This window comes from Haliotis asinina, chromosome 7, assembly GCF_037392515.1.
Source record: "Haliotis asinina isolate JCU_RB_2024 chromosome 7, JCU_Hal_asi_v2, whole genome shotgun sequence".
Classification (NCBI taxonomy): Eukaryota; Metazoa; Mollusca; class Gastropoda; order Lepetellida; family Haliotidae; genus Haliotis; species Haliotis asinina.
In genome coordinates, this window is record NC_090286.1 from 14,453,518 (window position 1) to 14,479,642 (window position 26,125).

General features: G+C 39.6%; 3 protein-coding genes across 3 annotated transcripts in view; 2 read left to right on the forward strand and 1 right to left on the reverse strand.

The window, feature by feature from the left end:
* The first annotated feature begins 4,120 nt into the window (after positions 1 to 4,120).
* Positions 4,121 to 8,522, forward strand: LOC137291163 (uncharacterized). Its single transcript, XM_067822453.1, has 5 exons — positions 4,121 to 4,709; positions 5,902 to 5,938; positions 6,359 to 6,457; positions 7,196 to 7,532; positions 8,122 to 8,522. The coding sequence occupies exons 1-4, from the start codon at positions 4,152 to 4,154 to the stop codon at positions 7,528 to 7,530; spliced, it is 1,029 nt and encodes a 342-aa protein (XP_067678554.1). The 5' UTR covers positions 4,121 to 4,151; the 3' UTR covers positions 7,531 to 7,532; positions 8,122 to 8,522.
* A 2,480-nt stretch (positions 8,523 to 11,002) lies between these two features.
* Positions 11,003 to 17,232, reverse strand: LOC137290443 (replication protein A 32 kDa subunit-like). The gene is made up of 8 exons (XM_067821375.1): positions 17,085 to 17,232; positions 14,973 to 15,061; positions 14,337 to 14,441; positions 13,977 to 14,090; positions 13,182 to 13,376; positions 12,680 to 12,793; positions 11,690 to 11,784; positions 11,003 to 11,250 (listed from the first exon to the last, which is right to left on the reverse strand). The coding sequence occupies exons 1-8, from the start codon at positions 17,104 to 17,106 to the stop codon at positions 11,169 to 11,171; spliced, it is 816 nt and encodes a 271-aa protein (XP_067677476.1). The 5' UTR covers positions 17,107 to 17,232; the 3' UTR covers positions 11,003 to 11,168.
* Positions 17,233 to 21,886: 4,654 nt separating this feature from the next.
* Positions 21,887 to 26,125, forward strand: part of LOC137291419 (rho-associated protein kinase 2-like) — a 49,683-nt gene continuing 45,444 nt past the window's right edge. The window contains exon 1 of the mRNA XM_067822753.1: positions 21,887 to 22,525. Within this exon, the coding sequence (XP_067678854.1) occupies positions 22,430 to 22,525 (96 nt within the window). The 5' untranslated portion in view covers positions 21,887 to 22,429. The remainder of the gene's footprint in view (positions 22,526 to 26,125) is intronic.

Here is a 26,125-nt window from a genome sequence, read left to right on the forward strand (position 1 = left end):
CCCTGGGAAATGTCTACAGGAGTTACCTCCCATGAACGGGAGCTTATTTCTGAAGAGATATATTAGTTAATATTATCAATATTGTGTTTTTATATGAGGCCTGTACAAACGGAGCTAAGTTGTTTTAAATACCACTTTGTATGTAAAGGCTTAAACACAGTTTCTTATGAACCTAATGCTCACTTATCTACAGTATCCGTTTATAGACGTATGTAAAACTTAAATTCGCCTCTTGACAAAATATATTAGTTTCGCATGTATTTGAAATGCGGATATGTCAAGTATGGATACCTAAATATAGGCAATATGTAAAGTAAACTGTAGTAAATGTTTGCATTCTTTTCAGTACCGGAATTTATTGTGCTTGAATTTTTAAAGATGGAGAAAGATGATCATCTTGTTGAGTTTAGCCTGGTGGCAGTCCGCGCTTAAACGAAATAAGGTATTGCCACTTACATTAACCAACTTACGTGTCTGAGTGTCATATATAGCTACTTACATTAACCAACTTACGTGTCTGAGTGTCATATATAGCTACTTACATTAACCAACTTACGTGTCTGAGTGTCATGTACAGCTACTTACGTTAACCAACTTACGTGTCTGAGCGTCATATATAGCTGCTTAGGTTAACCAACTTACGTGTCTGAGTGTCATATATAGCTACTTACATTAACCAACTTACATGTCTGAGTGTCATATATAGCTGCTTACATTAACCAACTTACATGTCTGAGTGTCGTATATAGCTGCTTAAGTTAACCAACTTACGTGTCTGAGTGTCATGTATAGCTTCTTACACTGACCAACTTACATGCCTGAGTGTCATATATAGCTGCTTACGTTAACCAACTTACGTGTCAGAGTGTCATGTACAGCTACTTACGTTAACCAACTTACGTGTCTGAGCGTCATATATAGCTCCTTACGTTAACCAGCTTACGTGTCTGAGTGTCATATATAGCTGCTTACATTAACCAACATACGTGTCTGAGTGCCGTATATAGCAGCTTACGTTAACCAACTTACGTGTCTGAGTGTCATGTACAGCTTCTTACACTGACCAACTTACATGTCTGAGTGTCATATATAGCTGCTTACGTTAACCAACTTACGTGTCTGAGCGTCATACATAGCTGCTTACGTTAACCAACTTACGTGTCTGAGCGTCATATATAGCTGCTTACGTTAACCAACTTACGGGTCTGAGTGTCATGTATAGCTTCTTACACTGACCAACTTACATGTCTGAGTGTCATATATAGCTGCTTACATTAACCAACTTACATGTCTGAGTGTCATATATAGCTACTTACATTAACCAACTTACGTGCCTGAGTGTCATATATTGCTGCTTAAGTTAACCAACTTACGTGTCTGAGTGTCATGTATAGCTTCTTACACTGACCAACTTACATGCCTGAGTGTCATATAAAGCTGCTTACGTTAACCAACTTACGTGTCTGAGTGACATGCACAGCTACTTACGTTAACCAACTTACGTGCCTGAGTGTCATATATTGCTGCTTACGTTAACCAACTTACGTGTCTGAGTGTCATGTATAGCTTCTTACACTGACCAACTTACATGTCTGAGTGTCATATATAGCTGCTTACATTAACCAACTTACGTGTCTTAGTGTCATGCACAACTACTTACGTTAACCAACTTACGTGGCTGAGTGTCATATATAGCTGCTTACGTTAACCAACTTACGTGCCCGTGTGTCATATATAGCTGCTTACGTTAACCAACTTACGTGTCTGAGCGTCATATATAGCTGCTTACGTTAACCAACTTACGGGTCTGAGTATCATGTATTGCTTCTTACACTGACCAACGTACATGTCTGAGTGTCATATATAGCTGCTTACATTAACCAACTTACGTGTCTGAGTGTCGTATATAGCTGCTTATGTTAACCAACTTACGTGTCTGAGTGTCGTATATAGCTGCTTATGTTAACCAACTTACGTGTCTGAGTGTCATGTATAGCTTCTTACACTGACCAACTTACATGCCTGAGTGTCATATATAGCTGCTTACATTAACCAACTTACGTGCCTGAGTGTCATATATAGCTGCTTAAGTTAACCAACTTACATGCCTGAGTGTCATATATAGCTGCTTACGTTAACCAACTTACGTGTCTGAGTGTCATGTACAGCTACTTACGTTAACAACTTACGTGTCTGAGCGTCATATATAGCTGCTTACGTTAACCAACTTACGTGCCCGAGGGTCATATATAGCTGCTTACGTTAACCAACTTACGTGTCTGAGCGTCATATATAGCTGCTTACATTAACCAACTTACGTGTCTGAGTGTCGTATATAGCTGCTTATGTTAACCAACTTACGTGTCTCAGTGTCATGTATAGCTTCTTACACTGACCAACTTACATGCCTGAGTGTCATATATAGCTGCTTATGTTAACCAACTTACGTGTCTCAGTGTCATGTATAGCTTCTTACACTGACCAACTTACATGCCTGAGTGTCATATTTAGCTGCTTACGTTAACCAACTTACGTGTCTGTGCGTCATATATAGCTGCTTACGTTAACCAACTTACGTGTCTGAGCGTCATATATAGCTGCTTACGTTAACCAACTTACGGGTCTGAGTGTCATGTATAGCTTCTTACACTGACCAACTTACATGTCTGAGTGTCATATATAGCTGCTTACATTAACCAACGTACATGTCTGAGTGTCATATGTAGCTACTTACATTAACCAACTTACGGGTCTGAGTGTCATATATAGCTACTTCCATTAACCAACTTACGTGTCTGAGTGTCATGTACAGCTTCTTACACTGACCAACTTACATGCCTGAGTGTCATATATAGCTGCTTACATTAACCAACTTACGTGTCTGAGTGTCATACATAGCTACTTACATTAACCAACTTACGTGTCTGAGTGTCATGTATAGCTACTTACATTAACCAACTTACGTGTCTGAGTGTCATATATAGCTACTTACATTAACCAGGTTACGTGTCTGAGAGTCATGTATAGCTTCTTACACTGACCAACTTACTTGTCTGAGAGTCATATATAGCTGCTTAAGTTAACCAGCTTACGTGTCTGAGTGTCATATATAGCTACTTACATTAACCAACTTACGTGTCTGAGTGTCATATATAGCTGCTTACATTAACCAACTTACGTGTCTGAGTGTCATGTATAGTTACTTACATTAACCAACGTACGTGCCTGAGTGTCATATATAGCTGCTTACATTAACCAACTTACGGGTCTGAGTGTCATGTATAGCTACTTACATTAACCAACTTACGTGTCTGAGTGTCATGTATAGCTACTTACATTAACCAGCTTACGTGCCTGAGTGTCATATATAGCTGATTAAGTTAACCAACTTACGTGTCTGAGTGCCATGTATAGCTTCTTACACTGACCAACTTACATGTCTGAGTGTCATATATAGCTGCTTACATTAACCAACATACGTGTCTGAGTGTCATACATAGCTGCTTACATTAACCAACTTACGGGTCTGAGTGTCATTTCTTGGTATGATCATTGCACGAAGACACTGATATCACGAATCCCCAATCAGCGACACACACAGAGGGGCGGCGGGGTAGCCCATTGGTTAAAGCGTCACGCCGACACCCGAGTTCGATACCTCAATTTGGTACAATGTTTGAACCCCATTCCTGGTATCCCCGCCATGATATTGCTGGGTTAGTGTTAAAAGCGGCGTAAAATATTACTCACCTACTCACAGACATGCGGAAGGGCGACCACAAGCATTTGAATTCATTCAGTCTGAGTGTTGAAGATTAATAATATGTAAGCGAAACGTATATGAAAGGCAGTGTGCTGTCTCAATTCCTCATTAATTCTATCATCTCGTGGTTCCCAAGGTCCACTAACACTAAGCATTGTAGTTCAGAGACTGGGAAAATACGTAACTTTCGTATGAGTGATACTGAACGGAAAGAGCCACAATAGAACGCACCAACATAGCATATCGAGGAAATAAAAACAGGCTAAAATAAACTTTTCACAAACGCGATGGTGTATGACTCCAGTCAGTGGGACGTTGAGTCACCGACGCCGCGCCTACAACACCTGGGGTCGCCATGTTTAAGTGACGCTTATATGTTACAAACAAAATGTCCGAAATACATGAGATTCGCCCTGAGGACAGCGTGAGTCTGGCCAACCTGGACATCACCTCTCACACCTACCACTCTCTGCTGTCCGACAACCTGCACGACCCCTGGTCACGACCAACCACAAGCTCTAACGCCTTCACAACCAATGGTTACCTCAATGCTTTTCCATCCCGCCATTCCAGACAGTCGTCTCATATCCACAACACCCACCACAGACAAAGACGGCGACCACGACCAAGCGTTAGACAGTCGGAAGAACTAAAGGACGTGTACAAGAAGATAAAGATATTTTTTACTATAATATGTGTTGTAGTCGCCGCGATGACAGTGTCAGTGCTGGTGATGAACCTGAAGATTGGCGTGTTCTCGGGTGACGACGATGAACGTATTGTTGCGTATTACATCTCTGGGCAGGGGAAGTATGAAGCGTTTTCACTGTGTGCTAAATGTTCTCTGTTGAAGGATGAGCAGATCATAAGGGAAACTCGCTCCTCAAAGAACAGAGAGTTCTGTTGTTTCAGAACAATTGGAAAACTGATTGACGTATTTGATTCGGTAGGTTCATGTTTCACTATTCTTAGTCTGACTTGATAGGTGTATGTACGTATGTGTATGTATGTATGTACGTTATAAATTGAACTCAACAATATTCCTGCTATGTGACGGAGGGCCGTAAATGGTCGAATCTGATCGTGATGAGCCAGTACATGGTTGATACAAGTAAGATCCTACTCTGTCGGGAACCGTAGTGAACACGTTCCGACCTCGACCCTTGGACATGCGCAGATCAGACCTGGCCGATGGGACAAGAACTGTCGATATGCAGTGCACTCCAGTGGTAAACAAAGTATGTGGGTAGAGTGGTACATGGTAACAGGGCACCTCCAGAACTAGTAGGTTCTGTAGCGTTTTACGCGACCTGAAGTCCAATTTCGATTAGAATGAGTGAGTTTGACTTTACTACTACTATGGCAATATCACGGTGGAAGGCATCTGAAATGAGCTTCACACACCCACATGTGGTTTCGAACCCACGTAATGTGCGAACGCTTCAACCACTAGGCTACCCCATCGCCCCAGGTTTTATTGGAAAGATACCTATGGCTTTCAATTTATGGTTGTTATATAGTGGCCGTGGGAGTTGTACTTCGCGTTAGGTATATGTTAGTGTTACCCGAGTTCTGGATCGCTATTCTTTGTTGCTTTTCGTGGATGCTGTGAAATAGAACGTGTGGGTGTTTCTTGATGCGCGTGCACATGCCCGTTTGATGTTTATTGCTAAATTCATGTCTGTAGGCGTTTAATTTTGTTATCGACCCGTCTATAAATCTCGGTTTATGGTCAAACTCTAGTTTGTTGCGTGTTTTCAGTTGTATTAATTTAGGATTTGAATTTTGCTAAATTTCGGTAAGGTTTTACGGATGGAGATAGTAAAACATGCATGTGGTACACAGTTACGTAATCTTGAATATATTATTGATATGGTATTTCCTCTAATAAGCGGTGGTCCACTATTATGCGATGGGGATAAAGCATCTCATTAAGAATTACTGTAATGACACCAAGTACGGGTTAAGTACTGGGTCTCCGTTGAGAAAATAAGCGCCAAGGCGTTTACTACAGAAAATACGGCACATAAGATCCTCTAAGATCCCTTAGATGTGGAGGGTTTGTGGCCAATAGTGGTACACAACATGACACCTCTGGCCTAATTCACTCTCTAACTGCTTGTTTCTCCTCTTTGCAGTTTGTACAGCAACATTCGATTCACCTTCTTTCTGAAGGTAAGCAGTAACAAATCACAACCTGAAGTGAACCAATTTGATACATTATGTACACAGTTACACCCCACCCACCCCACCCCACCCCACCCCAAATCCAAATGCCACCACTGTATCTCAATATTCATTCCTGGATTAATAATTCCTGAATTCCATTTGTCCATCCACCTTTCCAATTTAGTGCTAATGAACTACTAAATTCCCTTGTTATCTCATCACTGGTGTTGTTTCACATGTACGTATATAGTCTGTGTCACTCACCTAATGAAGCAGTCAGAATATACTCGGAAATGTTGTGTCCCTTAAAATACAGAGTCGTCATCCATACATTCTCACTTTTACTCAACCCTTCATTGTCAAACGTTCCGTCTTTCCTGTTCCATTATGTAAATAACACCTGTGTATTTCGTTACCAACATACAGATCCTGCATCAAACGAACAGACCCTGAATGGCAGACATGGCAGTGAACACCCGATTAGAAGCAGAAATATGGCTCACTGCAACCTCCACACTACTGGCAGTATGTAGACATGTAGCCTCACTACAGGCAGTATGTAGACATGTAGCCTCACTACAGGCAGTATGTAGACATGTAGCCTCACTACAGGTAGCATATAGTCATGTGGCCTCTCTACAGGCAGTATGTAGTCATATAACCTCTCTACAGGCTGCATGTAGACATGTATCCTCACTACAGGCATGATCCAGACATGTAGCCTCACTACAGCTATCACTACAGGCAGTATGTACACATGTACCATCACTACAGCTATCACTACAGGCAGTATGTAGAAGGATGTGATCAGCTTCGGTTTCGTTATAGTTGATCTTAAACTTGAACTTACTTTACAATTTTGAACATTCAGCAAGTGTAACACGTTATCTTCTCCTGTGAAAATGCAGTCAGCGCATAATTAATACATGTGTGGAACAGAGCAGTCTTGAAATAGTGTGAAGCTTCACTGACATCATGTACACCATTTAGAATTACAAGTTGCAGAGTTTAATATTATACGAGAATACGAGAAACATGCTACACTCTGGTACCAATGTCATGACTATATCTCAAGAGATATACCAAACCTTTTCTCAGCTAGGTGTTTCATAGTTGTACAAACTGATTCAGTTTAATCATTCCAGCAAGCATACACATCCTTCACATATTCAGGTATGCTAGTGTTTTCTGGGTGATTGTGGTATGAATGGTAATGGTATAACAGCCAGGTAAGGGCCTTTATCTAGACTGATTCTGTTACAGGTGCACAGTCTGAACCGTCTGCCTTGAGATGGAGCTGCATGAAGGTTGGGTTTGAGATAGAGGACAAACAGCTGATTATTGTGTCTGTGTCCAGCTACTATTACATCTACTCCCACCTCCTCCTCCTCAAACCACAGACTGACCACAAGGTCATTAGGTCCAGAACAGGGGAGGACAAGCGAGTGCTACTCCACATGCCCATGTCCACGCAAGGCCAGAACTCGCTGTTGGAGGGTGTCTTTCTTCTGATGGAAGGGGATATTATCAGTGTGGTATCTACAGAGTCGCGGATAAATACTGCCTCGACTAATGACTTTGGCATCTTCATGGTGTAAAGGTTAATGTTGCTGATAAAACATCAGTCGCACTGCTTATGGCTATGTCAATATTTAGAACATATTTAACTACTATTAAAAAGTAGTTTTGATTTTCTAACTTGAAGAAAACAAATCATAATCTCAATAAATCTAAAGGACTTCAGCCAGTGACTTCACGATTTTCAAACTTGGGTGCGTCCTGTCCGAGGATAAATGTTTGTTTAAAGTTTGTTTTCACCGACTTACAAACTCAAAATTATTTTCTACTGATAGTATAATATGTATTTGATTGATGGAAACTAGGATTTGGCATGACACTGCTTATAACATAACAATTTCACTCTTGAAAGTGATCTTGGGGTCAATTTAATATTACTTTCAATATTATTGTCACTTCGACCACCACCTCACTTCTGATCATGCAAAATCCTTTTGGTCAACAATCAGTAGTAAGTAGTTTTGATTTTATAACTCTATGAAAACAAATCTCAATAGCATTTTCTATCCTGGAAGCGAGGTAGGGGACAAACCATCCAATTTAGTATACACCAGAGGCTTCCACAAAGCTCGTTTCGCACTCATTAAAAATCCATTTCGCACAAACTGCAGAGTCCAGTGGAAATCTGTGCATGATGACACCTTCACCCGACCCCAAGGAGCAATTGACGGCAACACAATTCTTCATATCTTTGTTGACATCGAGAAATCAGCAAAATGACGAGCTTCCTACACATTTTCTATACAACTAACTGTAAATTGTTCCTCCTATGACGTCACTACAGGGCTCTGGCGGCAGAGTTGCATCACCTGTGTGTGGTTTCGTTGGCAGGCGAGAGTGAAGCAGACGGACGAACTTTTAATCACTCGGTATGAATTAACCACAAGTGTTTTAAGAATGTGTTTGGTGTTCCACTTAAGACTAACCACAAGTCTTTCACATGTAATGGTTAAAAAGAGTACAAAAAATATGATTTTATTTGTTCTTTAAGTGAATAAAACAACTGAACTAATTCACAAGTCAAAATGTCATCAATCTTCAAAAAAATGTTTAACTACCAGGACAAGGAAATAAACTGTTTTGGTGTTGCTACTGTTGGACATGATGCCAGAGTTAAACCTACCAATTTTCCCCATCTCCATGAAATTCCTCAATCTACCATACCAGGGTGAAATGAATCTGCAGGGATTCTTTCAATCTGCAAATATTGTTTCCATAGAGCTCAAAAAGACCACAGCTATAAATCGACAAAATCTGCTTATCATGCCAGACAGCAGACTGCCAACTGTGGTTCAAGAAATCAGTGACATCCTGTTATTCTGGACCAGTTTACCAGTCATACATGAGCTGAAGTAAGAGGACCCTGAAGTGATGCACATCTCATTCCTCTACGTCAAACAAACCTGTGAAGTTCTGGGTTAGAGTTAGTCCTCATCAACCCATGCTTGTGACCCAGGTGACCCAGGATTGGGCTAACATGCTCATGGACTTGCTTGATATATGTCATCATATCCCAGTTGCACAGATCAATGGTCAGGCTGATGATCCCTGGATTGTCTGGTCCTGACTCCATTATTTACCGACTGCTGCCATATACCTGGTATACTGCAAAGTGTGTCTTTAAACAACCAACCAACCAACATCAATGAGACTCGTGTGCAAAGTGACTGATAAACCCAAATACATTTTCCGGGTGAGTCAGGATAGAAACCTCAATGAAGGTTTTCTTGCTTACCCTAGGGACCAAGCACAGTACACTGAAATGCAACATGGAATAGTGTGCCACTGCCTTGTCATTATCTGTAAAACCTGTGAAGATCTGGGTTAGAATTGTTCTTCATCAACCCATGCTTGTCGTAAGAGGTGACTTGCATGATTGGGGTTGTGAGGCTTGCTGTCCTGGCTGACACATCACTGTATCCCAATTGTGTAGACAGCTGCCATATATCCAAGTGAGTTCAAACAAACAAGATGTTTATCCCTGCATGCATGCACACTTAAATTGCCCTTCACTGGAATCTCTAACCAACCATATCCTCTCTAACCTTGCTCATATGTCGATCCCTGCACTGGAATCTCTAACCCACCCTATGCCTATCCCTGCACTGGAATCTCTAACCCACCCTATGCCTAGCCCTGCACTGTAATCTCTAACCCACCCTATGCCTAGCCCTGCAATGTAATCTCTAACCCACCCTATGCCTATCCCTGCACTGGAATCTCTAACCCACCCTATGCCTATCAATGCACTGTAATCTCTAACCCACTCTATGCCTAACCCTGCACTGGAATCTCTAACCCACCCTACGCCTATCAATGCACTGTAATCTCTAACCCACTCTATGCCTAACCCCGCACTGCAATCTCTTACTTATTCTATGCCTATCCCTGCACTGCAATCTCTAACTCACCCTATGCCTATCCCTACACTGGAATCTCTAACCCACCCTATGCCTATCAATTCACTGGAATCTCTAACCCACCCTATGCCTATCCCTGCACTGAAATCTCTAACTCACTCTATGCCTATCCCTGTACTGGAATCTCTAACCCACCCTATGCCTATCAATTCACTGGAATCTCTAACCCACCCTATGCCTATCCCTGCATTGTAATCTCTAACCCACTCTATGCCTAACCCTGCACTGCAATCTCTAACCCACCCTATGCCTATCCCTGCACTGGAATCTTTAACCCACCCTATGCCTATCCCTGCACTGAAATCTCTAACCCACTCTATGCCTATCCCTGCACTGGAATCTCTAACCCACTCTATGCCTAACCCTGCACTGTAATCTCTAACCCATCCTATGCCTATCCCTGTACTGGAATCTCTAACCCACTCTATGCCTAACCCTGCACTGTAATCTCTAACCCATCCTATGCCCATCCCTGTACTGTAATCTCTAACCCATCCTATGCCCATCCCTGCACTGTAATCTCTAACCCACGCTATGCCTATCCCTGTAGTGGAATCTCTAACCCACTCTATGCCTAACCCTGCACTGGAATCTCTAACCCACCCTATGCCCATCCCTGTACTGTAATCTCTAACCCATCCTATGCCTATCCCTGTACTGTAATCTCTAACCCATCCTATGCCTATCCCTGCACTGTAATCTCTAACCCACCCTTTGCCTATCCTTGCACTGTAATCTCTAACCCACCCTATGCCTATTCCTGCACTGTAATCTCTAACCCACTCTATGCCTATCCCTGTAGTGGAATCTCTAACCCATCCTATGCCTATCCCTGCACTGTAATCTCTAACCCACCCTTTGCCTATCCCTGTACTGTAATCTCTAACCCATCCTATGCCCATCCCTGCACTGTAATCTCTAACCCACTCTATGCCTATCCCTGCACTGTAATCTCTAACCCACCCTATGCCTATTCCTGCACTGTAATCTCTAACCCACTCTATGCCTATCCCTGCACTGGAATCTCCATTTCAGGAATGACAATGGCTTGAAAACAAAGCAAACACAGATCAGTTATTTTTCACATTTAATGTGTTCAGCATATATACATAATTACACTGTTGTTGTACTGGAGGAGGTGGAACATCTCCAGACTTCTGGAGTGCTCCCTACTTCCTTGAAGGGAATCAGCATACCTTCTAGAAATGTATGTAGAGATCCAGCACCGAACGATGACATCAACCATCTGTGGCCTTGTAATGGTCCTCATCTATTGTGGAATAGATGTGCCCCTCACCACTCAGGAAGTCAACCGCTTCTCTGTAATAATCACATCACGACTGCTTTAAGGTGTACACATACACATGTCAGCTTCCTATTTCCCACAGTTCAATAATCAGTTGAGAAGATAATTTCCCTTTCATACATTTTACCTTTCAGGAAAAGTATGAATATTCCCCATATATGTGCTTCTGTGTCAGGAATATGTCATTTTGCACTTGATGAAGTTTGGTCTTGGATTACAAACATGGTCAATATGGACATCTGACCCAGTTCTGGAATTGAATACCAAGTGTCATCCTGGGAAGAGAGTACATTCACAAGACAGTAAAGTTTTCTGTGAATATATCTGGGAGGCACAAACAAATCTGACAAAGATATAGATCCTTCTGGTAAAAAGCTATAACCACACAATTCTCATTGTGTACATCAAGCATGATGTTCAAGACTCAGATTGTGTTGTATCTGTTACACTGACCTGATCTGCTGCTCAGGCACAGAGCGCAGTTGTTTGCACACAGCGTCTATACTGGCCCCAGTGTCAGATGGGTGGTTCTTTATGATCAGCTGAATCTAGAGAGGGAAAGAATCAAATGCAGAGCAAGAATACCATGGCAGTTAAACGTTGGTTGACCTTACTTTGCTGAGAAACTGTCCCAACAGATTATAAACATTCATGTGAAATATTCACAATGAGTAACTGGGTCCCTGGTAAATATCTTCAGCATATGGCAGTCCCTCCTGGATTCCACGATTGCAGAAAAAAATCGCAGAATATACATTTCCATGCAGTAAAAAGTCTGGTCCGCGGAAAATGCATTTTCGTGCGGAATCCGAGCAGGATTTGCCACTTTTCTGCTGCAGAAATTGCGTATTTTAAAAACTGAGTAAAAATTGGCTGACAGCAAAAACGAAAATTAGAGGATCGGTTACACATAAAACGAACTGACATATTTATTGTGACAACATTTTCAAAATAAATACGATAAAAAGATATTTTATTAATACAGCAAGTTTTAGGCGTGTTTCCAATAAAATTAAATGAATTTGACTCTGCAAATACGTTCTCAAAATCGATCATTTTGAAAACATAAAAAATTTCAGATAACGTTTAAATACAAAATTGTTATTTCCACGAAGCCGGAAGTTGTTTGTCTGCATCAAAGTTACGAATGAGTGGAGAGCAAGTTTCAGCGAGCGTTTAATTCTCAAACACAGAAAAAGGTGTCGGTGCTTTGTCATCAAACTTACTCATGATGTGATGTGTACTGTCAACTTACTTTATATCTGTGTTTGAGAATGAAACTATGAAGGTTTGCATAATGTTTCTGTTGTTTTTCCTAAATGTTTTAACCGCTGAATGTTTCGCAGAATATTGAAAAATGGGGTGCAGAATTTGCTTAAATTTGCCGCGGAATCCAGGAGGGACTGATACTCTGGGCAGTAGAGAGAAAGGAACACCTCGTACCTGTGACTGGAGTGGAGACAGCCCAGGAATGGTGCTGCCCCCGCCGCCGCCGCTACCCATGGCACTAAAGCCAGCATCACTGTTGTGAGACACCATCCCACCACCTCCTGCACTCTGTAACATACAGCAAGAACTACTGACAATGTTGATCTGTGTTGCTGCAGTGATATCTCCAAACATTCATTGAGAAATACAGTCATCCCCATGACAATGTCCATCTTTCAGTCATTTGCATCAAAATGCATGGGACACTTCCCGTCTATCAAAACCATACAATTTGCAAATATCTTGCTCAAAACATTTGCATTTTCAATACAGACACAACGAAGAAAACCTGCTATCAGTCTGCTTAAATACTGGTATCCTAAATTATTAATATGTCTAACTGTTCACTCAAACTTTATAGTAGTCACTGGACAAACCTCAATCTCTGCCATCTACATCAGAACAGAGGCTTATTATTATCCTTGAGGAACTGAAACACATCTACTGCAGTACTGACCTGAGCACTGGACAAAGTGATATTAGCGTGGATGACTTCCAGCATGTGACAACTCAGCTCATTCATGTCAGTCAGGGGGGTCATCTTGAAGGCAACCACACTGCGCTTGCCAGCAAAGGAGCGTAGATGTCCATAGACACGGACATAGGTGTTCTCCCGCATTGCCTGCACCCGCTCCTCCTCTGGCAGGTTTTCCTGGTAACAGTGTGGGGTGAACATGAGCACAGAAGGGAGTCAAGCTGTACGTACACTTACACAACCACTTCACACACATCTTCCATGTAGACCCATAACAAGAGGTTTTCAGCAATCAGATCTAGTAGTTTCATTCAAGACAGGCAGCCAGGTAATGCTAGGCAGAGTACTTATCTAACAAAGGTTGGAGAAGTGTTCTCTCTTTGATTGCCAGGACATAATTGGCAAAGTGAAACTAAACATGGCAAAGTGAGTCTATACATGGGTACATGTAGCCCATGTCGTCTGTAATTTAAGGCATACACTGAAAATTCAATGTGATTTATTACAAATCTGTGACCCTGAGAACACTTTGTGCAGTTATATCTAGTATTGTAATAGTGTCATTAGAGGCACAAAGGTAACACTACCTAGGGTTACGCAATAGAAAAACATGTCGCAATGACCACACATCCAAATATACATTGTAATAATGTGAATGTAGACAGGGTAGATGATACAGTATAGAATGATGGTGTATATTGTAGTACGGGTTACATTGTTTTGTGTTCAGAATGACATCCGCTACCAATTACTGTCAGATGAACATATAGTACTTACATCATTGTCTACAAACTGTTTTACTTCCAGAGGGGGGCCGGTCATGTCATCAATCTCATAATCAATACGTGTAGGGGACTCTTTCACTGTCCGCACCAAACCTACGATTGTTACCTGAAACAAATCCAGAATCTCGTGTAACTCATCTTCACACGTCTTGTTAATGATCTCTTTCAATTTCAAATTTAATCCACACATATTTGTCCATCTGACTCCTGTTTCAAAGAGTATCTGAGAGTCAGTTTCTCCTGATAGTGTTTATATCAAGGGACAATAAGTTTTGTTTGTACTTTGAATTATATGTCCTTCTCATTTAAGTAAGCTGCATATGCTTTCAACAACTCTGACTCGCCCCCTCACCTGTGACAGCTCCACGTCTCCCTGGTAGAACTTGTCATCAGTCTGGTCAGCATTAAGGACCTGGGCCACAGTGCTGGGCATGATATTCTGGGCTCGGGTACGACTCTGAACAGGAAACAACTCATAACACCTTCAGGTTGCTGAGAGTCAAGCTTACCTCACATGTTAATTCCAAAACTGGGTAATGATCTGCATATTATCTGTGGTAATTCTCATTTTGTAAGACGTACCTGGCATGTTCTGGGAACACTACCTGGAAGTCCACAACATTCAACTTAATATCACTTTGGCCGGTGAATAATCACATCTGGATCAGAACACCAGTGACACAACCCAACTGTGTATTACATGCTGAAGAAATATAGTTGAATTGTTTCAGTGATTTTACAAGGGGGATAAATTTACAGTATCATACTCCCAGAACTCTCCATGTTATCAAAGACTTAAAACCCATAAGCTAATTCAGAATATAAAACGAATAAAAGTACACCAGTATATTTTGAGCATCATTTTAAGAAACAACAGAAGAAAACATGAGCCCCTTTATCTTGTTCTTCAATCTTACGTCATTTCTATATACAGTGGCGAGGAAAGAAACTCCTTTTCATGTTCTGAGAGCACCATATAATAATTCACCTTTCTCTCCTGTGACTGCTGAGGGGTGCCAAAACCCCCAGGGGACATGTAACCCCCACCCTGGTCTCCATAGCCACTTTGGTTGAAGCCTGAAACAATAGATATAACAGATGAATAGACAGATACACCTACAAAAGGTAAGACTTCCTACCATTTCAACCATTTATGGGTTAACTTACCCTGTCCCTCAAAACGAGAATGACTGATATGTTTCTTCTTTGAAAAAAAGGGTTTTTTTCCACCTGAACATTTGACAAGTAACTTACGTTGAACGTAACATATTCGTAGATATAAATACATTTTAATAAGGGATAGAAATTATATTTGCTAAAGAATAGAAAACAGTGACACAATCTATATTCTCCATGTACAGTAACCTGAATTTTTATTTCGTCGTTTATGCTTCAGTATACATATTTTCAGGTGGCCAAGGATTTCCTGCACTGTGAGAAAAATGGAATCAGCCAACATCATGCTAATAATAACCTTGTTATAACATGACATTTTCACATTACCTTCACCATCTGTTTTTATGAAATCAAATCAGTACTGAGGGTCCTTTTAGCCTTTCTATTTACTATAGATGATGTTACATTGTCAGGAAACACTACTTGGGCCACACAAATAATAATAATAATAATAATAATAATAAGGGTATTTATAAAACGCTAGTTCCACATCACTTAGGGACATGCTCAAAACGTGTATGACATCTGTGCATATGCACAGGGCGGACAACAGTGGATACAGTTAGTGGTAGCGTTGGAAGAGATACGTTTTTAGTCCAGATTTAAACAAAGATAGCGTAGGTGCACTCTTGAGGTTAAATGGGAGAGAGTTCCATAATGAGGCAGCTGCATGTGAGAAGGATCGAGCCCCAATAGATTTCAGTTTATATACTGGTACAGTCAAGAGCAGTTGGTCAGCTGATCGGAGATTTCTAGAAGGCTTGTAGTGGGCAAACATGTCCTGAAGATAGACAGGGGCAGTGTTTTGAAAAGACTTGTAGACTAAAGAAAGGATCTTAAAGTCAATCCTTTCACGGATCCTGAGCCAGTGCAGTGACTTTAGGGCTGGGGAGATGTGAGAATGGAGCTTAGTCCTGGTTATTATACAGGCAGCCCTGTTCTGTATCCTCTGCAATCTGTTCAGCTGATCTCCTGATATTCCCACCAGTAAGCTGTTACAGTAATCCAGACGAGAAAGTATGAGCGATCTAGCCAAAGTGGCTGTGGTTTCAGCTGTAAGAAGATGACGGATTGATTCTATGTTTCTCAAATGAAAGTGACATACTTTGCAGAGATGGTCCACTTGCTTATCCATAGTAAGAGAAGAGTCAATAAAAACACCAAGATTTTTTACATGAGGCGAGAAAGGTATGAGAGACTGTCCAATTTGCAGGTGGGTTAGCCGGGATTTTAGCTGTCTAGAAGGTGGAGCGATGATGATGGCCTCTGTCTTTTCATCATTTAATTTAAGCATGTTGGTTGACATCCAGGATTTGACATTGTTGAGACAACTTTCCATGTTATGCAAAGATTCCATCTGACTTGCTAAGGTGGGTCTGAAACTGTCTACCAGCTGCGAGTCATCAGCATAGAAATGATGAGCCACATGCTTCTCTGATATGGCCAGTTCAACCCACATACATAAAAACCTGTATTTGACCATAAATATTTATACATATACACCCTTAGGTTTGGTCCAAAAACATTCTACGCGGAATGGCTTCTTTCCGTTCCCTTGCTTTGAAGAAAAGTATGATAAAGTAATCTTATTCCAGTGAACATCAGTATATTCTGTATCTGTGAGGAAAATAAATCACCCAGCACAATAGCCAGGTATTGCTGATCGAGTGGGGAATCGATCCTAAATATACAGTTTTCAGTGCGTTCGAACTTGTTTAGCTAATTAAGAATATATCTTTCTACTTGGGTCTTCTGCTGAGGTAGTTCTCGTCCATGCAATGTCATGTATAAAATTCTAAAACCGTAAAAACATTACAGAATGCGTCAACATTTGGTCAGTAGGTCTAATATCTCTGGAACATGAGAGAACATTTTCCACCGTTGACGAAATTGTCTCTTAGTGTGTTCTAAGGTTGTCATTTACCTCCTCCTTGATTCTGCCACATATTTAATAAGATGTCTTTGAGTACGACTAGTAATAATGTTCCACAGAAAGCAAAACAACAAGGTCTTCCCTCAGAAGATGGCGGGAATATTGTGCTGACCAATCATATGAGTGCTAAGCTTACTTTAGAGTTAATTCCCTTGAATAAAGAAACGCGAGCCTAACGGTGGAGAGTTTAAGGGAGCTTTTCTCCAACCTTGCTCTCTAAGATGCTAAAATGCCATATGAAACATGTGAAAAGGGCCAAAAGACAATATGGCAGAACCTGAAGAAAACACAGATTAAAGTTAGAAGAGCCAAACTAAACACCTCAGAGTGTCAACAATCAACAGATTCTAGTGTTTTCATCAGTTTCATATACGAAACTTATTACAAGTAACACACATCGACTTGAACCGGGCCTCTGCGACAGCTGTGTCCTTGAAAACTTACAAATCAAGAATTTGTTAACACTTGTTCTATTTACGGCAAATGAACGATAACGAAAGTATAAGCCTCATAGGTTTATAGTCTTTCAGATGAATATAATTAATCGCCTTATCTAGCCCAAACAGCATTTAATAAGTAAGTCAAAAACACGAGGCAAGATATAGCTTACAGTTCCATGTAAAACTCACTTCGACACTTCTTCATTAGTCTGTCCAGGGATAATATACAGCTGTATAGGCTCTCTGGTCTGCCTTACAGTCCTTGGGTCGCATTATTTTCCCTTCTGCCTTGCCCTCCCCGCCACGCTTAAGCTGCAGAAGAAGCAAGTCTAGATTTCATCAGGTTCTAAATCTACCACCTCAATGGATCTCTTTCTCAATTTTAAATTCGATTATTTTTACTTTCAGAGTATATATTTGTTCAGATGCGAGGCATTAGACCTTCAGAGACCAAGCATTAGTCTTGTTCTTCATCACTGAAGAAAAGTTTAGGGGTGCACACTATTGAGAAAACGGGGTGCGGCGTGCACACTTCATTGTCCGATAACTTGAACCCACACTTCGAGTGTAAGTTGATACCTGAATCGTATATTCTTTAATTCATATTATTACGTTGAAAACATAACATAACATCATCGTGATATTTCAGGGTAAACCAGTTTGAAGCATTTTTTTTGTTTCTCCTATGAAAATCAGTGTATCACAGCAGAGATTCAGAAATATTACACGGTCCCTAATCACAGCCACAACATGAAGTCCACATCCAGCTCTATAAATGGAACACCAGTCGTCAACGGACACCCCAAGACGTCATAGAAAGACGAGAACACGAGTTAGCCTTGAACAGTGACCAACATTTGCCAACTGATTGCTGTGATATTCGTGTACTTCTAGTAAATTGTTGTCTTAGTAAGCTACATCCCTTGATGGTACAGGGAGACTGTATAGAGAGGGAGATGAAACTCCCCGAAAAAGCCCCTTTTCGTATGCCTCGTATGTTGTGACAACTGAAATCCTACATGTAGAATATAATATATATATATATATATATATATATAATATAACTAATATAACTTATATATATAATATAACTATTTTGTCACTTCAGTTTAAGTCAAATGTTTGGTATTAGTGTCAGCATTAGGGCAGTAGATTTCTAGTAAAGTTTCAAGTCGATATGTTATAGCTCACTGGCATTCTCGATTCACCGCGAAGAAAGACTAAGTTGTGCCGATAAAAAAAACTTCTTTCATACATGTTTAATTTTTAGAAGGGAATCATGCATTTACTGGAATGGTATTTGCAAGTAATAGTAATAGTTGTTTGACTTAAAAAAATTGTTAGGGTGTATATGAGGAGTGTGAAAAATATGACATATCTCCGATATGTCTAATCCGCCATTGAAATAGTACACGCCGTTGTTCGAGTTTGTATTTCTAGTTATTTCTTCAAAAGTATCTTTCACATACAACTTTAATTCTTATGAGGGGAATATACTATCAGGTGAAATGTGTTTTAAAGTAATAGTGATAGTTTCATAATCTAAAAAAATGTGTTAGGGTGTTTGTGATGTGTGTGAAAAATATCACATATCGATGATCTGATCTGATCCGTCATTGTGATGCTTGAGGGTTATAGTTCCATAACGTCTTTCTTTCTTGTTGATCTTATTATTTGACAAAACTGGAAAGGTGTTTAAAATGCTTCGTGACAGTTTTACATTTTCTGTTTTTGAGGGGTGTGTGACAGTGTCAGTTAACATTTTGTTAATGTCCATGCCATTCAACACATGCAGTAAGATATCTGAATTAATTATTAATGTAAACAAAAATGTCTCAAAGAAGTTTTTTAAAAAGGATGTTAACACGTGTTCCCGCGATACTTCTGCATTCTTTAACAAGTTTTGTGAGGGAAGGCTGTGGTGTATCATTTATCCTTTCATTCATCATCATATGTACTTCCTTCTTTTATTCTTATTCTTTCATTTATTAACATATAATTCTTGCTCTTAATTCTTACTATAATTCATTCATTCATTGTAAAATTCCGACTGATACAATAAACTGCCTGAAGTTCTGTTAAACACAGCTGAAGTAGCGCTGGGAACGAGCCAAGTCACTGTGTGCGTTGCAGCATAACGAGACACACGTTAATTAGTACAAATGGTAAAGAAAGCAAGCGAGTAACCTATCCCTGTTGTAGATTATCCCTGGTACCAGCTGTCGAACAACACGACTGACTTTCAATGACATGGCTTCTCAGTAACCACGTTACATTGTTAAATAATCCGTTGTTAGTTTGTCTTAATTATCCATTCTTATCTTGTTATGAACATTACCCAAAGAGTTTCCATGTATGTCCATTTCCAGTAGATAACCCTCACCAGAGGAAGGAGCAAGAATGAAGTCTAACACATAGTGTCAACCAAACAACAACGTTGATATCCACAAAACAGCTGACTCTTGTTCAACATATCTTAATTCTCTTCAAAAAGCTTATTAAAAATAAGTTATAACGCCATTGTCGAAGTTTCCAGCGGCCACGTCGGCATGTACATGTAAATGGTCGGTTTTAACGTCTGTTAACTCGACTCTCCTCAAAATGTTTTGTACTATTACTCAATAAATGTTACCTTGGGCCTGGTAAAGCAGTTTTTTCATAATCAAAATCCTGCTCAACTCATACAGGCGTTGTTTGCATTCATTAATCAACGAGGTTTGAGTGATTACGGACAAAATAGGCGAGGGGTGAAATTCATGGTGATGAGTTAGAGACATGGTCTGTTATCACGTGTATTATTGCTTGGCATTAAAGTGTACTCCGTCCGTGCACATTCGTCTCTTCCGGAGAATAACTTCAGAACCGTTCACTGTTCAGTTTTCTTCACCGAACGTTTGGTCTTTTGGTGTACTGTGGCCTTTTGGTATTTTTGGCATTCTGAATATAATATTTGTTTGTGATTCCATGCCAGCAGATTTGGCTTCGACTGAATTTGTTGGTAGTGCTCCTTTCTTGCCACTGTGGGGGATATTGGTGACTTTGTCATATATTGATGGTACTGTTATATTAATTTCTTAGTCGAAACACATTCATTTGAAGGTACAATTTCGAGTTTGTAATACATTTATGTAAGGCGGTTTACTCTCTCGCCAAGATGTTCATAGCGAGTGAGTGAGTTTAGTTTTACGCCGCACAATATTCAAGCTATATGGTGGAGGTCTGTAAATAATTGAGTCTGGACCAGACAATCCAGTGATCAACGACATGAGCATCAATCTGAGCAGTTGGGAACCGATGACATGCGTCAACCAAGTCAGCGATCCTGACCACCCGATCCCGTTAGTCGCCTCTTATGGCAAGCATGGGTTGCTGAAGGCCTATTCTACACCGGGACCTTCACGGGTCCAAGATGTTCATAAACAATACAATACAAAGTGTTTTCGTTAAGTTTTTGTAATGATCACTTTCTCACAATAACATGTTGCCATTAGACCTTGTACGGTTTGAGAGAAGCTAGCGGGCATTACTTGAATACAATGCTTTTTAAACATTGACTTGCAATTTATGAGGGGTTTTTTTGTTAAAAAAATAATCATCGAAAATAAGTAAAATTTTCACTAATATCAACAATACTGATCGTGGAACCGCATTTTTGTTTTTGCATTACAAATTGATTTTAATTCTGGTATTTCTTACCAAAATTACTTTTGAAAACTTTATGACTCCATATATGCATGGAAAATGGTAACGAATTTACTAACAGCATGCTGTGAAATGAACATACTTTTGTTCACATCATTAACCAGGTGAATTCGCTCCTTCGAATCAATTCCCTCCTCCTCCTCCCCCCTCCCCCCCCCCCCCCACCCCTCTCTTCCACCATTAACAGCTACTCAATATCGAAACAACTGATATGTCACACGAAAATTGTTGAATGACATTCTTCATCTTAAGCGATGTGGACTGTAACTATTAACTGCCAGTCTTGTTCAATTCATTCAAAGTGTATCCACTTCTTTTCAACTGATATGTGGGGGGTGCCAGAAATAGAATATGGTAGGCACATGATATCAGCACTCAAAACGCGCACCTGCTGAGCTCCTGACTGCGGTTGAGAGCGCGTACCACACGGAGTCGGGTAATATCGTACTTTCCCTACAACTATATATAACATCAAATGAATATCGATATTGGAAAAAAGTTATTTGTTACCTTCACAGTTTAAAGATATCATGTCAAGTATTTTTCAAACGAGAATTGTAATTGTTCTTTAAAAGAAAATATGTTTACCTTATTGTTTCTATCTTTATGTTTTGTAAACGTTTAGCCTTAAAATGTGTGTCGTGGCCATGTACATTTGAACCATGGCAGCCATGATCTAACTAACTTGAAACAGGAAAGGAGTACCGGAATTGTCACGTTTAATGTCTACATCGTGTTTAGATTTTACTTTATTGTTTACACAGAGGAGGTGACTGGCATACGTACACTGGAATTCATGGATAAGTGTCAATAATGTGATTGCATCTCCGACCGAAGCGACCGGGTCTCTCGTTGCAGGACAGGAATTTCACATCGCAAGTCAAGCGCCAAATGTGATGAGCTGCGATTAATGTCAAATGGTGGAACTCCTTTTAGCCCTGGCATTGTTGCCAAAATGTGTTGTTAAATGGCGAAATATGGCATTTGGTTAAATGGAATTTATTACAGCATCATAATTGAAATGTGTAAAGGAGATACGGTACGAATGTGTCGGTGATTTGGGGGCGGTTTGTTGTTGACAGAGTTGACAGTTAATCTCAACTCAAGTGATTACCGTCCCTCAGCTGAATATACGTGCACCTGTTGAAATTTAATTTTAATCTCAAGTAGGATCAGAATTGTAAAGATCCCAAGATGGTGATGTCAGATACCGATTACAAACGGCGGCTTGCCAGCCTTGAAGAAAAGATGAGGAATCCTAATTCAGAGATCAATGTTGATGGTTTGCTGGTAAGTTGAGATCTCCATCATACTGCATGTTTGACAGACAACACTCTTTCTGTTACAAGTATTGGTGGTTATTATTCTTTGTTATTGAATTAGTATGCTTACCAAGGAATGTCGTCTTGTCACATGGAAAGTGAAGTCTGATGATACTCTGAAAAGATTGATATTGATAGGGTCAAGCCTGGCACAAAGATGAAAAGAAATGAAGAAATGAAATGATACTGACTAGGTTTCTGAAAGCAAGGATCTCAAAGAGTATTGGAAAGAAGTCCATTTTAATCTTGTCTTCTCTGATGTCACAAGTCACTGATATACAAGAGATTAATTGTGTTAATTACAAACTTGCTGTTAACATGGTAAATGTAATTAATTTTTTTGTGATGTCATTATCTTGATTCTCAATGCTTTTTTTTCAGAATGTTTTGTCATTGTTAGACTAAAATGATGCTGTGCCATAGATATCCCATGTTTATGTCAGGCTTAGCAAAAGCAAAAACCAAGTTGGCAATATTTAAGACTTGGGACAAGGAATGTCACAATACAGGTGCCTCATAATACAACACAATACATATCTCAATACTGTGGTCACAGTACCATACTTATTGTGATACAGCATTTCTATTAAATGGATGGCTTGTTGATACCATAGCTCACCAGTCTCCATTTAATCCAAGTCATGTCTTTTATAGTTAGAGATTACAACGTATACACGAGACGCTAACCATCACCCAAGTACCCATCAGCCAATGTGGACATTTTTGTTCTTCTGTATAAGAAACTTATGAGAGACAAAAGTGATAAGCACCCTGTTTCAAAATCTGTGGTGTTTGTGTTTGACAAATCATGAAATAGGCCTTCATCAGTTTCCACTCTAGTAAATAGTCAGTGAATTGTAACAGCTTTAACTATCAACAATTAATGAATAATTCACTGTACCTTGAAGGTTACAGAATGCTACTTTTTAACTAAAAACCAATAAAGTAAGAGCGTAACTAAAACTTGTTCATTCTCTCAAGAATATAACCATGATAACATAGCACAAAATAATGTTGTTTGTGTCAATGTAGATAACTTACACATATCAAAATAACAAGTTGAAACAGCATACCACAATTTCAGATTTTGTTCAAATGCCACATACATATCACACATGCTGTTTTTCACATCAAACTTTGCACACCCCTGCATCAGAACATGGGGAAACTTAAAGTATTTCCAAACAGGAGGCTTAGATTTCTCTGCTGTTTTTGTAAACTTGACTTCAGCAAAATCCACGATGCTACTTTTGGTATTAAGATCTGGATGGCTGTTTCGATTAGTTATGGTCAGTAACATGTACTTGCAGTCCCCAGTCACATTGAGAGCAATGCATTATCTTAGGCAAAAAGTAAACGTGGAAAGAGCAGGGTAGTCTTGTTTTTGTCACAGAGCCATATAGATTATGAACAGGCTTTAATAAACATTTTTATGCAAGACATTGAGGCAACATCAAAATAATGATCAGCATACAATTGAACCCCGTTTATCGGGATGTTTTGGTTTTGGCAAGACAGAAATTGTTTTCATGTACATATATCAATTAATCAGTAGTCAATAGTAATAGCAGTGAATCGTCATAGCATAAAAGTGTACTGATAATACATGGAAGGCGAAACACAGGTTACAAGTTCTCAGGTTGTCTCAGACATAATCACGTGGTGTGTGATGTGAAACTTCATGTGTTAGATGAGATAAAAAACGTAAATCCATGACAAAAGTCACTATTTTCCCAATTGCATATTCTTTTTATAATTTTAAAGATGCATTTCTTGCCCTAAATTACATATGACATCACGTCGAACTTACACTGTCTGCAAAATGTAAACTTCCGGTTGGGATCACATGACTTAGATCATGTGGCAGGCTATTTTTAACTTGCCTTGCGACAGATAGTAGGGACTGATTTATGAATGTTTTATACAGTACAGTTACAGCGTAGTTAACCGTAATCCTACTTCACATGTGTTTTCGTTACTGATGAGATATTCTGACACACGCCAAATTATAATGGACAACCTGAGTGACATGCGTTTTAGTGTTTTGATGTCTAATTAACTAATTCATGTCAAATGCCTCCGTTATATTAGGAATGAAATAACATAGTCGTGTGGTAAATGGTATTGACATGGCACATACACATGCATGTGTGCACATATCTGTCCGTCCAGGTAACATGATCATTTTTCAATGGAAATCTGTGGGAATGTTTTGAAAATTTGCTGTCTGGATCCGGAAGTGCTGGGTCCGGTTAAGCGAGTACAATTACTGAACGGAAGTTTCTTTTCACATAAATCTTCCAGACTGCGGGGTTTCCAGATATGTGGGATCTGAGTAAACGGGTTTCAACTGTACTTCAAAATGTGAATTTATGATGAAACAAATGAATTGCATATCCTGTCATGCAAAGCTTGTCAGGGATTCACTGGTGCATCTGTGAGTCATGACATTATGACTTGGGACTCTTTTCCATTTTGAAAATACATTGCCTTTGATCAAAACATACCAGTATGATAGAAACATGTTCCATCTTTGTATACTTCCCCATCCACCTAACAATGGCATTTTTGTTGAGAGGAACCCAGTTTAGAAGTACAGAAGGTCAAGATAAAACCGTGCTCCAAGATTATGTTACATGGCAAAGCAGTTTTCTCTTTTGGCGGGATGAAATCAAGAAGTATCCTTCTCATAAATGTTTCAGAATGAACACATAGCTCAAGGGAATCTTTCTCTGAAATGTTTCAGAATGAACACATAGCTCGAGGGAATCTTTCTCTGAAATGTTTCAGAATAAACAAGTAGGTCAAGAAGAATCCTGTGAGACTGTTTTAAATGAAGTCTACATGCAGGACGTGATGGAGGTTTTATGGAATATGAAGACTGGAGTCATTGTTTACTACTTTGTCTGGTCTTGTTTCATGTCTGTTTTCAGCCCTAATGTTTTAATAAGATGTGATTGTGAATCAGAATTACTGTTTATGGCCCCCTAGTTGTCAAAGTTCTGGTTGTTGACATCAGTGCCACCTTCCTCTAAATAAACATGAACAATATGCAGACTGGAGGAAGTTTATGTCTTGATTTATGTACTTTTAATCAAAATTAACTTTGTGCCCAAACTAATGAACCTTTGCAGCACATTATGAAATGTCATATCATTTACATGCCATGTTACATGATCACACTATTTATGGAAAAAATGACTCGTGTAAGATCAGCAATTTAAAAAAAATTTCTTTGTGGATTCGAGGTATCCGGACACATATGACACACGACCTAAATTTTAACTAAATTTCTTCTTTTTTGCTCGATCTGTGAACACCATATGTATTAACAACATTTTAATTATTGCTCAGTCCACTTGTCACAGGTATGTAGTATTTATGAACAGGAGATTTTGAAATGTTCTTTGATAATAACTGTATATCATATATACAGTATGGTTCAAAATTATTGAGAATAGCTAAAGCATTTCATATTATTAAACGAGAACAAATCAGATAAAATTGAATGTATTGTGAAAGTGAACTGACCTTTTCATGTTGTGTAGGTAACAATTTAATATTTTAT

Excerpts from the sequence above, each read along its gene's own strand:
- LOC137291163 (XM_067822453.1), top strand. The coding sequence starts at position 4,152 with ATGTCCGAAATACATGAGATTCGCCCTGAGGACAGCGTGAGTCTGGCC. Across the intron at positions 5,939-6,358 it reads GATTCACCTTCTTTCTGAAG|ATCCTGCATCAAACGAACAG; the intron begins GTAAGCAGTAAC and ends ACCAACATACAG. Across the intron at positions 6,458-7,195 it reads CAACCTCCACACTACTGGCA|GTGCACAGTCTGAACCGTCT; the intron begins GTATGTAGACAT and ends ATTCTGTTACAG.
- LOC137290443 (XM_067821375.1), bottom strand. The coding sequence starts at position 17,106 with ATGTGGCAGAATCAAGGAGGAG. Across the intron at positions 13,377-13,976 it reads AACAGTTTGTAGACAATGAT|GAAAACCTGCCAGAGGAGGA; the intron begins GTAAGTACTATA and ends CACTGTTACCAG. Across the intron at positions 11,251-11,689 it reads GTGCCTGAGCAGCAGATCAG|AGAAGCGGTTGACTTCCTGA; the intron begins GTCAGTGTAACA and ends TGATTATTACAG.